This window comes from Trichoderma ghanense (genome assembly GCF_004382785.1).
Source record: "Trichoderma ghanense strain CCMA-1212 chromosome Unknown scaffold_7, whole genome shotgun sequence".
Taxonomy (NCBI): domain Eukaryota; kingdom Fungi; phylum Ascomycota; class Sordariomycetes; order Hypocreales; family Hypocreaceae; genus Trichoderma; species Trichoderma ghanense.
Genome location: NW_027395670.1, coordinates 954,076 through 969,193, shown reverse-complemented (window position 1 = coordinate 969,193; position 15,118 = coordinate 954,076). Strand labels below are relative to the sequence as shown.

At 50.7% G+C, this 15,118-nt stretch overlaps 6 protein-coding genes across 6 annotated transcripts; 3 read left to right on the top strand and 3 right to left on the bottom strand.

The window, feature by feature from the left end:
- Window positions 1-1,585: 1,585 nt before the first annotated feature.
- On the top strand, window positions 1,586-2,802 carry CCMA1212_006460 (Tetracycline resistance protein from transposon Tn4351/Tn4400; the record flags this gene model as incomplete). The annotated part of the gene is made up of 2 exons (XM_073703681.1): window positions 1,586-2,077; window positions 2,131-2,802. The coding sequence occupies 2 exons, from the start codon at window positions 1,586-1,588 to the stop codon at window positions 2,800-2,802; spliced, it is 1,164 nt and encodes a 387-aa protein (XP_073557690.1).
- Window positions 2,803-3,204: 402 nt separating this feature from the next.
- On the bottom strand, window positions 3,205-3,912 carry CCMA1212_006459 (uncharacterized protein; the record flags this gene model as incomplete). The annotated part of the gene is made up of 1 exon (XM_073703680.1): window positions 3,205-3,912. One exon carries the CDS (start codon window positions 3,910-3,912, stop codon window positions 3,205-3,207), a length of 708 nt encoding a protein of 235 aa, XP_073557957.1.
- A 983-nt stretch (window positions 3,913-4,895) lies between these two features.
- CCMA1212_006458 (uncharacterized protein) lies at window positions 4,896-5,448 on the bottom strand (the record flags this gene model as incomplete). The annotated part of the gene is made up of 3 exons (XM_073703679.1): window positions 4,896-4,904; window positions 4,986-5,125; window positions 5,292-5,448. 3 exons carry the CDS (start codon window positions 5,446-5,448, stop codon window positions 4,896-4,898), a joined length of 306 nt encoding a protein of 101 aa, XP_073557958.1.
- Window positions 5,449-6,007: 559 nt separating this feature from the next.
- CCMA1212_006457 (uncharacterized protein) lies at window positions 6,008-7,917 on the top strand (the record flags this gene model as incomplete). The annotated part of the gene is made up of 2 exons (XM_073703678.1): window positions 6,008-6,635; window positions 6,695-7,917. The coding sequence occupies 2 exons, from the start codon at window positions 6,008-6,010 to the stop codon at window positions 7,915-7,917; spliced, it is 1,851 nt and encodes a 616-aa protein (XP_073557951.1).
- Window positions 7,918-8,095: 178 nt separating this feature from the next.
- On the bottom strand, window positions 8,096-9,131 carry CCMA1212_006456 (uncharacterized protein; the record flags this gene model as incomplete). Its single annotated transcript, XM_073703677.1, has 5 exons — window positions 8,961-9,131; window positions 8,764-8,900; window positions 8,604-8,702; window positions 8,378-8,536; window positions 8,096-8,307 (listed from the first exon to the last, which is right to left on the bottom strand). Exons 1-5 carry the CDS (start codon window positions 9,029-9,031, stop codon window positions 8,096-8,098), a joined length of 678 nt encoding a protein of 225 aa, XP_073557952.1. The 5' UTR covers window positions 9,032-9,131.
- Window positions 9,132-9,786: 655 nt separating this feature from the next.
- Window positions 9,787-14,748, top strand: CCMA1212_006455 (uncharacterized protein; the record flags this gene model as incomplete). Its single annotated transcript, XM_073703676.1, has 1 exon — window positions 9,787-14,748. One exon carries the CDS (start codon window positions 9,787-9,789, stop codon window positions 14,746-14,748), a length of 4,962 nt encoding a protein of 1,653 aa, XP_073557949.1.
- Window positions 14,749-15,118: the final 370 nt, after the last annotated feature.

Below are 15,118 nucleotides of genomic sequence, written 5' to 3'. Positions count from 1 at the left end.
AGGCGTAATTGCTTGTATTACCTTGGGCTCCTCGATACGACCTCGAATGTTGTTCGGGGAGTCTTTGAGAATCAAGAAGCCAAGGCAAGATCTTGCATGATGAAAAGCATGGCGGTAGTTCTAAAACTGAATCCAAAGGAGATAGAGCATGCAACTTAAATGATACACAGTGATGGTCCTATTACTGATGCGGCTTCAACATTTGCCGAAATACAGGTTAGCCCTTGGCCGCAAGAGGCCAACACTGTACATGACTCCCAAGGTACATGTTGCATGATCCGAGACTGGTCGGCGCCTTCGTCTCGAAATTCACGGCAACACTATTCGGAGACAATCATCGCAAACAGCGGCCTGGAGAACTAGACACAGATTCGGCATTGCACGTCTCTGGTCCGTTATTGCCAACCAGCCCAAGGCTGGCCGGAAGCCGAGCCAGCTGGAATTGTCCGGCAGGGGATCCCGCAATTGGTTGTGGACGACCGTCTCCCTTGATACGTAACGATACAAAAGTAATACTGAGATGCTGAAGATCGCAATTGACCCGAGGGACTGCAAATCGTGGCCCTTAAGCCATGTTTGACAGCCTTTCCTTTTATGTCCTGTTTGCCTATACCAAGCATTTTCGACCTCGAACCGTTGAGCACACCGTCTCTCTACTATGCAACGTTCGTACTGCATCTATGTTCTTCATGCTGGATCGTCGAGAATGGTACTCATCCTGAGCTTTTGATCTCGAAGGGCCAATGCTGGGCTATGGTAATGGCTCAAATTGGTGTCGGGGAGTTTTGATCAGGCTCGTGGACGAAGTTCCAGTTAATGCTGGGAGGGCTTTGTATGAGGTATGGTCAGTGGTATCGGACGAAGGAGGATGAGATTGCCCTTGATCACTTTCAATATCTGCAATAAGTATAGCATGGGATGGAATCAATACGGAATTATCAATACGGAATTATTGTTCGCTTTAAATCGCTTTGGTCCATCGAGTGAAAGCCGAGTTGCCAATCCGTTGTAGTACAAACCATGCGCACCTTGCTGCCGACGACATGACCAAACTCGATAGATCGCTGCAGCCAGTATTGGGCCGATACTAACTTTGGTCAATCTTAAAGTATGGGAAGAGTATTTAGCTCACAAGTCAAATGATGCATGTAAAACGACAACTTCCTCACCGTTGTTTCGGTTCCATCGCCATCAACGCATCGACAGAAGCCAGACAAGGATAGACTCCCAACTGCTGCCCACTCTGACCCCGGATAGGAGGCCATCCCTTGGCAGCCTCCTTGGCTGACTATTCTTTGGAAGGCGTCTGGCTTTTGAATCCGAAGCGCCATCCGGAGAACCGGCGTGAAGCCGCATCCTGGCACTGAGATGTCCGGCAGTGGGGGACTCGATTGGCTGAGGACGGGACAAGGCCTCCGGATATCGAGATGCGGTCGGCTTCATAGAAGAACCTATATATCCATTCTGGAATTCATCAACTGTGAATAATAATCAGTTCACTGCAGGTTCGCCTTTCAATTTACACTAAATCACACAATCTACAATAATCCCAGCTTATATCACTATCCTCCTTCCAGTTGTCATCATGTCTGTTCCAACCATCGCAATTCTCGGAGGTGGCCCCAGTGGCCTTTCTCTTGCTCGCCTGCTGGAAGTCAACAACATAGACTACGTTGTTTACGAACGCGATGCCTCCCCAGAAGTCGAGACTCAGGGTGGTTCTCTCGACATCCACAGCAAATCCGGCCAACTTGTTCTAAAGGAAGCTGCACTGTTTGAAGAGTTCAAGAAGTATGCTCGCTGGGATGATTCCAAGTCAATCGTCCAGGACAAGACAGGTACTACCCTGCTTGAGTTTGGCGAGGGCGATGATGCTCCTGAGATTGACCGCGCTGCGCTGCGCAAGATTCTGCTTGAGTCTATCCCGCCGAGCAAGATTAAGTGGAATCATGCTGTTGCCAGCGTCGAAAGGAATGCTTCTGGAGAATTTGCTGTCAACTTCAAGAACGGTGGTTCTGCAACTGGATTCAAGCTTGTTGTCGGTGCAGATGGTGCCTGGAGCAAGGCACGACACTTGGTGAGCAGAGACTCGAGTCTCTCGCATGGAATCACTACTTACACCAGAGATAGCTCACTCACGCAAAGCCTCAGTATTCTGGCAAGCATTACCTCGAGGCCAAGATTTCCAACTTCAACTCCTTCCACCCCACTCTCGCCGCTCTCGTCGGACGGGGGAACCTCATTGCAATTGGCGACGAGAAGCAAGTGTCCGCGCAGCGGCAAGGAGACGGATCCTACCGCATCTATCTCGGTTTGACCGTCGCCGAGGACTTTGCAAGAAACGGACCTGTGAATCTTGCTCAAGGAGATGGAGAAGCTGCACGCAACTTCTTCGTCACCAATGCTGACTTTTTCGGTACCTGGGGTTCTTCTCTCAAGGACATTATTACCAACTCTGAGGGTGCCTTCAGGGCCTGGCCGCTTTATCACATGCCGTCTTCTGCGCTTTCCTGGGCTTCTGTTCCGGGCATAACTGTCATTGGTGATGCTGCCCACGTTTCGACTCCGTTCGTGGGAGAAGGCGTCAACTGTGCGATGTTCGACGCCCTGGTTCTGGCATCTCAGATTGTTGAGCGTGGTCTTGACCAGCTAGATGCCGCGGTCCAGGCCTACGAAAAAGAAATGTTTGTGCGTGGGCAGGACTTGATTGATCGGAGCAACGGCAGTGGAAGCCTTTTGTTTGCGCCCGATGCACCGAAGGGGCTGTTGGAGGTTTTGCGCACTACAAAGCGAGACGTTTGATCCGTGGCTGTTGAGAAGCAGCTGGAGGGTAAGTTCATCGAGGTCTCCCATGCTTCACACTTCGTCTTCGGATGGGATATAAGGTCGACTTCAGTGAGAGATACACAGCGAGTATACGTGTCTGGTCTCAATTACACGCTATTTTACAGTTTTTGTCATATGGTAGCAATACATATCGCCGATTCTCTTGAAGTTTGATGAATACCGCTTAATACGGGCGATTTCACAGGTCCTATATATGGACTTCACAGATGGTACTTGACAGATGTTGAAGTTTGCACTCGACAACTTTGGTATCCCACACGAGAATGCTGTCATATTCATTCAGGGTCATTACCACCCCGTATAATCCATCCAGACATCCTGACCATCTGCGCCCTAATATATCCCGAGTGACCGGATCTATGGCTTCTTGACGCATGTGGTGCCCTTAAGATACTCATCGAGCTTGCAACACTTTGAGGCGGCGTTGCCAGCATTGAACGCGCAGTAAAACCCACCGCTCAGATCACATGGCGCTTGACTACACGGCACAAGGTTGGCAGTGCCGGCGTAGCATCTCCCATTGAATGCCTGCTGTCCGTTTGCGCAGCAGATGATGTTGCCGACAGCGCCGCCAACAGTGACGTTGGTCGAGACACCGGAGTTGATCGTACATTGCGGCGTGGCTCCAGAGCACATCTTCTTATTATCAGAGCAAAGGTTGAATGAAGCGGCGGTGCATCGGCCGTTGATTGCCTTCTGGTTTGCAGGGCAACAGATGGTGGCTCCGTTGTTGTCGGTGTTGCACTGAGTGTTTGCTGGGCAGACGGTCGTCCCGTCGGCACAGAGAGAGGCTGTTGTATCGGCGCACTTTCCATTGAATGCCCTTTGGCCAAGGGCACAGCAGATGATGGCTCCTTTGTTGTCCTGGGTGCACTGTGGCTTGTCACCCAAGCAGATGACTAGGTTGGGACAGGTGCAAAGTCCTGCGAGGCCGGCGTCAACAGCTCGCTGGTACAAGTCGGGACGGAAATCGCCGGCGGAGGGGAAGAGTGAGACGTCTTCTGAGGCCACCGCTGCCTGGAGCATGCCAATGGCGAGGATGAGAGTAGATAGGAGCGACGGCATATTGAAAGGTGAATTTACGTGACTTGGAGGATCAAAGAGGCCTGATGCAGTTGTGGGTTGTGGATGAGGAGTGTGTAAAGCGTGGAGTGGCTCATTGGAGTGGTCTCCCAGTGCTGAAGCCGCCTCGATTTATATAAGTTTCTTCATATGGACCTGTAGAGACGAATAGACGGTGACGATGCTCACATCATTCTCACCGACTAACAAATTGCGTCTCTCAAAGTTCTCTGAAAGTGCCATTGAAACATTGTCTTTCGTGAGTTGAGGTAGGGTGCCTCTATCTCATCCGGGTTGTCAAACAGTATCCAGAGCAGCTCAAAGGTAAAGGAGTACAACACCGCGACGGTTGCCCATCTTTGAGCTCGGGGAAATTGGCATGATATTTGTAGCCTTCGAACAACTGCACGTCTAGTAATCATGCCGCAGGACTTCTCGGAGTCTTGTAATGAGCGCCTGTAGAAGAGAGAATGCTGAAGCACTTCATCAAGAAAGTAACTGGTGTTCAAGCCCTTGATCGGTATCATCAGGCATTACTGGCTTCGAGCTGTTGGTGGCCAAGCTGTTGGTGGCTGTGATGTGGCGCTATATTGCCCCGAGACATCCATATGCAATGTCGCTGAAATTACTTGGCAGGCCACATCACATCGGAGACGCTGTTTTTTTCCCCACGTCATCTGGACTCTTCACCCTTGATCTGTTTCATTTGATACCCAGTCGACGATATCCCGTAGGTCAACGGCCGATCGGAAAGGTCTTCTATTAGGCTGACGGACCGGGCCTTCAGACATGTCTTGTATCTATTCACGGTGTGTGGATGCATCTGGGTACATTATTGGTAGTGTATTGATCACACAAAAGGTCGAGATCGTATGCAGATCTAAGTCTGTCTTATTATACGGACAAGAGTCTCCGGGTGCGTTGATTCGTTGCCATTGCCCATGGGACCTCGCAAGTTGCCCCGCCTGTGAAAGCCCTCTCATTGATCAATTGTACTGATTCAGATATACAGGTTAGCTGTACACTGATGCTGCATCTGGGCTGCTCAGAGGAGCAAATAGGCAAGGATAACTCACCACCAGGCGGCCGTTCTGGTTGGAGATTCGGTCGTCCAGGTCGACACCCTGTCGCTCACGGTATCCTCCGTCACGCATCGGCAGCTCGGCGGTCAAGGTGGTGCCCTCCAACCGAATGCCGTTGGCAGAGTGAGAGAAGTCTGGACATTGCCAGGTATCAGTATTCCATCTCACGACTTTGATTGCAACATGATAAAGGAGCAGAATGTGCAAGATGGCATAGTCAAAGCTGCATGTCTATACCTAGGCACGGGGGAAATGGAAGATGTGTGTAAGCAGGGGAAGCAAGGGAAAGACTATACGTACTGACACCATCCCACATGAACCAGCCATCCTCGTTGCCAATGAACTCGTCAAGGTCAATCGAGGACTCCTGCCAGTTGCCCTCCTCATCCGCGATAGTAGCGCGGAGGATGTGGCCGTCCTCCAGGTAGTAGTTCTGTGCAGAAGCCGAGAAAGACATTGTGATTTCGTTGAATTATGAGTTGGAGAAAGGAGACAGCGTGATTTGGTTAGGTTGACTGCTTAATGACCAGGGTGCCTCCGAGACGCAGAATATAGAGGGCACCTTTATATCTCTTTGAAGAGCACGTTTGGATGGTTTAGGGGGCGGCTGTGTCGATGTGCCCCTGCACAATGCCCCTCATCTGCCCCGCCTAGTCGACAGATATTCTGCATGATGAGAATGCGGTATGGGGAATTGACGTATATGAGGTTGACCCCAAGACTGAATGAATGGATGAATGACAGCCAAGTGGACACCAATGGCGTTTCCAGCTTGTGCCGTCTGCAGCTTCAGGAACGCCTCAATGGCTGGAATTGCCTGATATGCTGGTGTTCGTTCCGTTGTGAGCAGAACTGAGGCCTCACGATCGCCCAGCAATCCAGTCTGCCTTGCCAAGCTGGCCTGTGAACCGGGACTAACGTCAAGCTAATGTGCAGCTCCTCCGTCTATGTGTCCACTACAATGAACTGCCGCAACGCAGCTCGACAATCTTCCCCCCTGACGGAACCAACATCGAATGGCTGGCCAAGAGACTCACCCCAAGCTTCCTGACTCGCGCAGCATCCGCGTCATCAAGCTCCATGGTGCTGCAAACATCAGTGACGAGATTCGGTTCGACCTCATCACCACGTCGCTGGACGAGCCTCTGCCGTACGAAGCAATCTCCTATACGTGGTCCGGACAAGCACTCGATCGCCCGGTGTATGCCAATGGCCAAGAATATCGCGTCACGAAAAATGCAGAAGATGTCATGCGAAAACTGCGCCCAGGCAAGCCTGGTCACTGCCGGAATCTCTGGATAGATGCCATCTGCATCAATCAGAAGGATGACACGGAAAAGTCAGTGCAGGTGCAGCTGATGTTTGAAGTATACGCAAATGCAGAGCGCGTCAACATATGGCTGGGCCAGGGGACCGACTCAACTGCTCTTGCTCTCAAGTGGCTGAGGCGGTACAGTTGGTCGTTTTCTGCTGCTTGGAGGCTACAGTCGAAGTTTGCATCGGCTATTTCGTCTGCGGACAGCATCTTCATAAGGCTTCTTCTGGGGATTGCGACCGTTTTCATGTCGTGCATCTGCGCGTGTATCATGATGGCTGTTGCGGCGGTGATACTGTTGCCTTTTGGCTTGCTGCCGGTGTTCAAAAGTGGGCATCTTCCATCCCACTGTCCGCCTCCGTAAGAACTCATTGACACCTCTTCTTAGGCCGTAGGCAACTGTTTCGAACTGGCTTGGCTGAATTGGCGGCCATGGAATACTGGGATAGGGCCTGGACGGTCCAAGAAGCCAACGCGAACGAGTCTTGCTTCATTTTCTGCGGTTCATCTGCTCCGCTTCGCCTGGACTTATTTTACCAGAGCCATAACATGGTTCCGCCAACCTACGTCTTCAGCTCACTGAACAACAGCAAACTGAATCAGCGCTATAGTCTCCATCTTCTGGACGCTTTCCACACAAATGGCGAAGCGGAGTTTGGAAGCCAGATCTTCGATGTCTTGTGTAAAACAAAGGCGACAGTAGCCAAGGATAAGCTCTTTGCCATAAGAGCCATGTTCCCTGATACTTTGGGCGAGTTGACGATGGACTACTCACGATCAGATAGCGATGTCTACACTCAGGCCGCCCGTATTATTCTCGAAGAGACACAGACGGTCAAGTTCTTCAGATATGCTTGCCAAGCTGGCCGAGAGGATGACTTTCCTTCCTGGGTACCACCGTGGGCAGCGCTTGTTGATATACCAGAATGGCTCTGTGGCTTTTCGCCAGCCACAATTTCCCAGGACGTTGTTATATTCGACGGGGGAGACGAGAAAACGCTCAGGTTAAAAGGGCGGCGGGTTGAAAGGGCCGCATCCGCTGTTAGTGATGGCTTCCCGATCGTAGCGCCTCTTCCGGTGCCGTGGTCTCGCGTTCTGGATCTCGATGTCGCGAAGCAAGCCTTTGCAGTGTTCCGGGAATGGAAACGCGCAACTGGGGCGGAAAGCTGCCACGACCCTCAGATACTCCAGCTTGCCTCCCTCATATCCGAAATGATTAAGATGGAAGCCGAAGAGATTCATTCTTGGTTCCACCTGATATGGGATGAGGACAACTTTGGCATGGAGAAATTATGGGATTACGGCTTCAATGGAGGACAAGTCTGCGATTCTCGGAAGATTACTGTGAATTTCTTGCAGCTTGTCAGCGGCAGGTCGCTTTTCATGACGGAAAGCGGAAGAGTTGGGATGTCAACTTTGGTGATAGGCCCAGAAGACGAGGTTGCGTTATTTACTGGTGAGAAGTTGCCGTATGTTATTCGCAAGAGCCTTGGGCATACCGGCGGGTATACTCTGGTGGCTCCGTGTTGGGTGAGCGGTGCTCTTAAGGGCGAGCAATGGCCAGGTTGGAGTGGAGGCCTGGACGACCTGGAGGATATTGAACTTGTATAAGGAGGTATTTCATGAGACAGGGGCAGCAAAAGAAAGGTCTTCTATTTCCCCCGGTGGAGGTCAGGCTCACAAAAGTCTTCTAAGCAACAGCGTCTTGCGTAGACAAAGAACGATAGACCTTACGTCTGTGACATCTTTGGCATATTTGCAGACGCCCATAACCTTCATTCTCCACAATCTAGGCTTTCTCACCCGGCAAATGATTGCTGTGAGACTTTGAAGTCTTCAAAGCATTCATAGATTTGGCTGTCACAGCGTCCAGACTTGATCCGCTAATGACGGTTTCCTTGATCTTATTGATGATTTCGGCGGTCGAAACGATACCAAGCTTGAGGGCATCACTGAGTAATCTCACGACGCCATGTTGCATGACGCCGCGCAGTATCTCTTCTATTATGGCGCAGACGTGTCAGCACAATAGCGCCCTACCCGAGATGTCTTAATGTCATGTCTCACTTACTTTGCATGGCGGGAGTGTGACCCTTGTGTAGAACGATGGTGTACTTCCTAAGCTTGGACTTTGGGCATTTTGTCGAGAGGCCTATTGGATGGCCTAGGCTGACAATTGTGTGTTTGTTGCCGACTGATTCTGTGTTTAACGAATAATACTTTCTCAATGCTAATATGGGAATTGTGGTGATTAATTAGCTTGATATTTCGAGATGAAGGCTTGGGTTTATATTCACCTTGTTTTTCCTCTTTGTTGATACATTCGAGCTGGATTGATTTGTCTTCCGGCCTCAGGCCGGCCCTCTTCAGCAACTGCCGAATTGCTTCATCGTCCTCTAGTTGTATCACATGCGCGTAATCAGTGATGGGCTATTTGAACCGTCGGTGTTGACTTACTGTATATAATAATACCGTGCTCGAACCGAGACTCGCCGGAATAGCACATCAAGAAGAACACGTCGATGTATCCCACGAGTCGTATCTTGCCCGGCCACCGTTCATTATTGATGAGAATATCCCATGGATGAATATCACTATATGTAAGTCAGAGATCGGCTTTCTGCGAGGGAAAATTAAAGCCATCAATTACGCACTAATTGCATTCCAAAATGTTGTCCTCGATTGTGCGGCCGAAAGTGCGCAGGACGCGATGATAGGATGCCATTGTGAAGCTCTCTGTCGAGAAGTAGGAGATCTCCTAGGGCTAATGATCAATTGAAGACAAAGATTCTCAGTGCTAATTGAGAGAACCTAGGCTGTCTCTGTATTGTCGCATTCTGTACGGAGTAGACGCTCAGAGTAAAGAACAAACAGAGGCTATCTGCACGATCGATCGATTGGTTTGCCCTCTGCGAATTGCGTCCGATCGTTACATATCACATTAGACCGGCCAACCAGCCTTAAATTCATGCTGTTTCTGTCAGATTCAGACCACGTCACGCATATTTGGGCACTGATGCATTAGTTACGGGGCGCGAAACTCCAATTGCATCAGTTATAGAGATTATCCTCTAATGTGCCGTGTTGTATGGCATGTCTGCGTCGTCGAGCCGCCAATCAAGTTGCAACTCTCGAGGCGACTTGCATATGCTGAAGCCTAGCAAGGATTGAAGGGAGGCGCCGGCCAGGACAGGCGATAAACGCTACTGCACTGCCGTCCCAGTTATCATGGCTAAAAAGACGCTGCGACTCAGGTTGGCGATGCTGCGTACATGCATGAATGTTCAAGCGATGTTGTATACTAATAGCCTTGTATCTTTGACGATTTATGGATCTATCGAGTCTCCATATCTTCACTCACTCACCTGGTTACTCTGTCCTTCGTTCCCAGCTTTGTGATCTCTTTCATCATGGAACACTGACGCCAATTGAGACTTTGTCTGCAGACGAGGAGGGCTACCCTCCCCCCGCTACGCTACCATGGCGGACCAATTCGAAACAGAGGACGCTTCAAAGCGAGTCCTGGTAGCCAAGAAGATGCTGAAAACCATGGGATTCCACGAGGAGATGCTGAGAAGCATCGTCACGTCATGGCTTGTTCCCCAGCTCAGAGCAGAAATCACCACCGAACCCGGTAAAAGCCTCACCAGAATCCAGGATGTTGGTTTCTTGAGCAAGTCCCGCTCTGACGGGCTGAGGCCCTACCGAATGTTCGATATCACCGACCGCATGTTGGTTGATGACATCGATCCATCAGCGCCGTACTGTATGGTATCACATCGGTGGAAGGATCCAGAGGTCGACTTGGATCTACTTCGAAAAGCCAGAGATGATGTGTCCCAGTCATATCCAGTTTGGTACAGCCCCGATCGGACTGATGTTGAAGTGGTCCTCAAGTACTGTAAAGAGAAGGTTAAGCAGCAAAGAAAAGACATCAATGGCTGCGCAGTGAAACAGAGACTCGACGAGAAGCTAGCCGAGCAAGGCTGCTTTGTCGCCTCCCTTCTCAAGATGCATCACCAGAGCAAAAAACTTCATACAGAGATACGAGAGGCTCAGGCCAATCTGGAGAAGGTTCTTCGCGACCAAAAAGTCTCAGAGATGGAGAACAAGGCGTACCGAGATCTCAACAATAAGGCAAAGGGCAGCGGGACTGGAAATCCAGCATCCATTCAGCCCTTGGATGCCGAAAGCTATGAAACTGTGAGAAACAACGATGAGGAACACAACAGTTCCGTCAAGGCTGCCTACGAGAGACTTTTTGACGCAGAGTGGGAGAGGGACAGAGAGTGGGAGAACCCGAAGTTCGATGCGCTCAGTCGAGATCTTCGAGAGGCCGTGGAGACCATGATTCGCTGTTTACGCCTCTGGAGATCTGCCATTAAGATAGAGCAGTTGATACTGAAGGCTGGGGAGATCTTTGATGGTGGTCTTATGGCTGGCCAAAAGCAACAGAAGTGCTATCTTTGGCTTGATACCTGCTGTATCGACAAGAGCAACCACAATGAACACTCTGAAACATTGTCGCTCATGGGAGATTGGTATGCACATTCTTCGTTTACGCTGGTTCACCTGGACACTGGAATAGACAAGTCGCCCAAGGGATCTGACGCCGAGATCCATTGGAACGAATACCTACAAACGGATGGCGACCATCACAAGCTGGACTCGCTCCCGGATCGAGAACTGGATGACGTTCAAGAATTTCGAGATATCGGCAAGAAATCGGAAGTTGAGTGGTCCACAAGAGGATGGACGCTGCAAGAGCTGGTCATGAGCAGAATGGCTTACTTTGTCAACGCTGACTGGAAGTTGCTGCCTCGACCCGTGGAGAGTCTAGGACGGCTATATCACCTCATACCATATGTCCATCTATACACTGAGGCACTCGACGGCAACCCCGGCCCTAATACCTGGCGTCCCGAAATCTTGATGACTGCGCTGCTAAACTCTGGGGCAATGGCTGCGAGCGACGCGACGAAAGTCGTGTACCCCAGGATTCAGAAGGAGTCGGATGAGGTGGAAGTTGAAGACGACACACAATCGCTGAGCAACCGACTGTTGACGTCGATTGCTATGCCATGGAACCTGGTGGACACGATGTTCCACGTTGTCAAGCCGGAACCACCCAAGAGCGATGAGAAGGAAGGCCTGGATTTGCGTGCCGCCCTGCTGCGTGAAATGTCCGTACTTTGGGACCCGTCTCTGGCAAGTCGATTTCCTCAAACTGCGGCAAGCGAGACGGAGAAAGGAAAGCAGAAGCTTTTCAAGGTCCCCGAGCACCCATTTCCCCAGAGTGGTGCGGATGCAGAGGATAGAGTATTGCGTGCTCTGTCTCTCATCAAGGCTCTTGAGCTGGTGGGCTTTTGCTTTCCCAGGGACCTCTCCCGTGACACGGCCAGATCTGAAATGGCCCAAGCGATTTTCTTTGCCGCAGCAGGACTGATGGAGTGCTACGATGAGACGCGATATCCGATTGTCGTTCAGCAAAAGAGAAGGGAAGAGAGCAACAACAAACCAACTGCTGCCGAAGAGAAGGCTTTGTTGAAGCTGAAAAGAAAAGCGGAGAAACGAGTGAAGCTGGAGATGAGGAAAAAGCTGTTCCAAGAGCTGCTCAATTCCTTTCCCGAGGCAAGGGATCGTTTTCCCGTCGATGGCTTCGAAAGCACTGAAGAGAAAGAGGAAGCATTCTCGAACATCCTTGCACACATATTGCATGTTCTCGTGGAGGAAGTCAAGCTTCTGATACAGGAGGACCGGCAGTCTATCGCTGAGTTTGGAAACATCACTTCCCTTGATCCGTGGATTGAGGGAACGAAGAGATGCGGGTTTACAGCCCAAGAGGTCATGACTCTGGCAGCCGAGCGAAGAACTACAAAACCATTCGACCGCGCATATTCGCTCATGGGTATCCTGGGCGTTCGGTTTCCGACGTTTTCTGCAGAAGGCTATGAGAAGGCGTTATGCCGACTTCTGGATGAGACAATTACTACCCACAACGACGTGTCTGTTTTCAACTGGACAGGCTATGACAAAGGAAGCCCTATGCGCGGTCGCTCAATGTATCCGTCGACACAAGAGGCGTATAAAGCGGGAAATGGCAGGCTTAATAATCGAGACCCCATTGCCGAGGTCGAAAAACGCAAGATGTCGAGAACTACAAGCTCATATCATGCCATTGTCGCCCTGTTACGAGACACGATCGACTTCCTCAAGAAGACTACGCCTCCAAAGCAGGAAGTTGAATGGATTCAAGCTATTGCTACCATTATTCAAAATCTCAAGTTGCAAAATCTGAGGGCCCCCTCGACCGACCGCTCAAAGGCGGAAAAGGTTGGAAGCCAGGCTAGTAGCCAGAGCCGAAACGAGGCGTTGCCACACGAGATTGAGATTATCAGCAAATTCATCGGGTACATCATCAATCCGTCGGGCAGGCCAGCATACAATCCAAGCGACGAATCGCTCGAGGGAACAATACGCGTCGCTCTGGAACCGGAACCGGAACCGGACCCTAAGCCAGTGCCTCTCCGTGCAGCTGATACACTCGATTGTATCGATGAGCAGCAAGAGCCAGTCTCTCCAATTACAGACCATGAGGTTATTCCGTCAGATGATGTATCTGCGGTGGCCCCAACTGAGACTCCCTCACCCGAGGAAAACGTGGATGAACAGAGTCCTCCCTTGGGTAGAAAGAGCAGATTCGTCGAGCAGCTCTCTGAAGCAGGCCCAGTTCCAACGGCATCCGAGGCTGATTCGCAAGACAAGTCACAGAATGGGGTTGTAAATCCACATGATAACATCACCAGGTATCTCCAGAACTGGGCCATAGCCTCTGCTCACGGAGCCACCGCCGGTGGAAATATTCTCAATGATCCACTACCACCACAAGTTCAGGGAATCCAGTACAAGATTGAGGAGCAGCAGCAGCAGCAGCAGCAGGAGAACTCCAGCGACAAGACTTCTAGCGCTACGTACTCAAACATAGTTTCACCGCATCCTATCATAGTCACCAATGCAGGAATCGAGGGCATATTCGATATCCAGCGCGTCATCATTACCATGGCAGATATAGAAGGCCTTCGTCAGCAGGTCGAGCACACTACCAGTGGGGAGCAAGTGATATCCGGCTATTGCTCCATTAGCACTGGATTCGCGCAGGTCATTGTCCGGTTCTCGTGCAAGAGTTGTCTTTTGAAGAAACAGCTAGAGGTCATTGACGGCATTGACTTGACCGCTACAAAGGAGGAGGTTAAGAAGGTAGAGAAGAAGAAGGAACACAAAATAACTACCAAGGGCCTGTGGGATAAGATGAAAAGAGACAAGAAGAAGAAGAAGAACAAGAAAGGGAAAGAGGACGATGACAATGACGTGGAGAGCGAGATGCTGGAGTCGACGACTCTGGATGACGATGGTATCAACACAGAAGCAGAGAAGGAAGTGCCGGAGAACCAACAGGGTCACGATCTGGACGAAAATAGAACCATCAGCGGTATGATCAAGTTCATCCAGGAAGATGACTTGCGGCTGGTGGCAGGTGAGTGGGTGCTTGCGAGATGCTCAGGCGTATCCAACGCCAACTGGTTCCTCTGCCATCTCGAACTGGGCTCGACACACCCTTTCTACGGTTACCGCATTCCAACAAGCGAGATCAATTTCGACAATTGCACGCCTGAAACTGGACTGGTCATCGCATGGAATACGTACATGAACCGGAAGAAGGAGGAGATGTGCAAGATCTTGACAATGCTCCTCAAGTCAAAGGAGCGCAAGCTCAAGAGAAGAAAACTGGTCAACCGCATACTGCGCGATCTCAAGACGGTGGATGAACAGGACGAGTACGAGCCTGAGGAGAGTCGAGAAAGCTTGATCGACAGGGTCGATTCCCACGACGGCCCAATTGACCACGTACAAAACGAGTACGACTATCTGGACGAGTACCCCCAAGAACGAAACGAGATACCGCAGATGATGCCGCCAAACTCAGAGTTTCACTCCCAAGATTCTGCACTCAGCATAGTGCAGGACGACATGTGGTCCGCCCCCTTCGATCCTCAATCTCAATTCACTGCTTCAAGCTACGAGACACCAGACATGTTACCGAACCAAGAGCTCCGCCCCGAAGACTCGGTATCAAATATTGGAGACCAAGACTCTAGGCCAAGGCCAACTTCGCGGCCGCCGCCGACTGTCCGCGCTTCTACAGTCTCGGCAGCTACGGCAAGAGACGGCGGCGATGACGACGAGAAGTCGCATTTCTGGGATATCCTGCCGTTTATTGAGAAGGTTGCTGAGACCAAGGCTAAGCATTTCGATAAGCATCTGAGTGCGACTGTGTTGAAGGATACGCCGCCGGTGTTGAGGCAGGCGATTGAGAATTTGAATGAGAGGAGGGACTTTTTGCCGGCAATGTTTCATTCAGCAAAGAAGATTCACATGTTTTAGCGCGATATTCATGTTAGTAGAACTAAGTGAAATGAAAGAGTTTCTCCCTAGGCAGGTGTATAGTGCATTCATCATGTAACGGAGTACGCTTTTGCGCACAGAACCGATTGATCATTCGCCCCCTTGCCCTGTAGTTCACCGATGGTCTCTTCCAAGACATTGGTTGCTTCGATCCCACCAACACACACATCTTCATAGCACCCAAACGCAGTACGTTTGTGTCCACAGTGTCATCCGCCACTAATAAATGCCTTGGGCGCTCGGCTGACAACCGGCCATACACCGAGCCAGCCCCCCTCCCCTTTATAAGCCTAACAGAGCCAGCGAACCACTATTGCATTATATTGGCGCTTCTTAACCCGCCCAACCG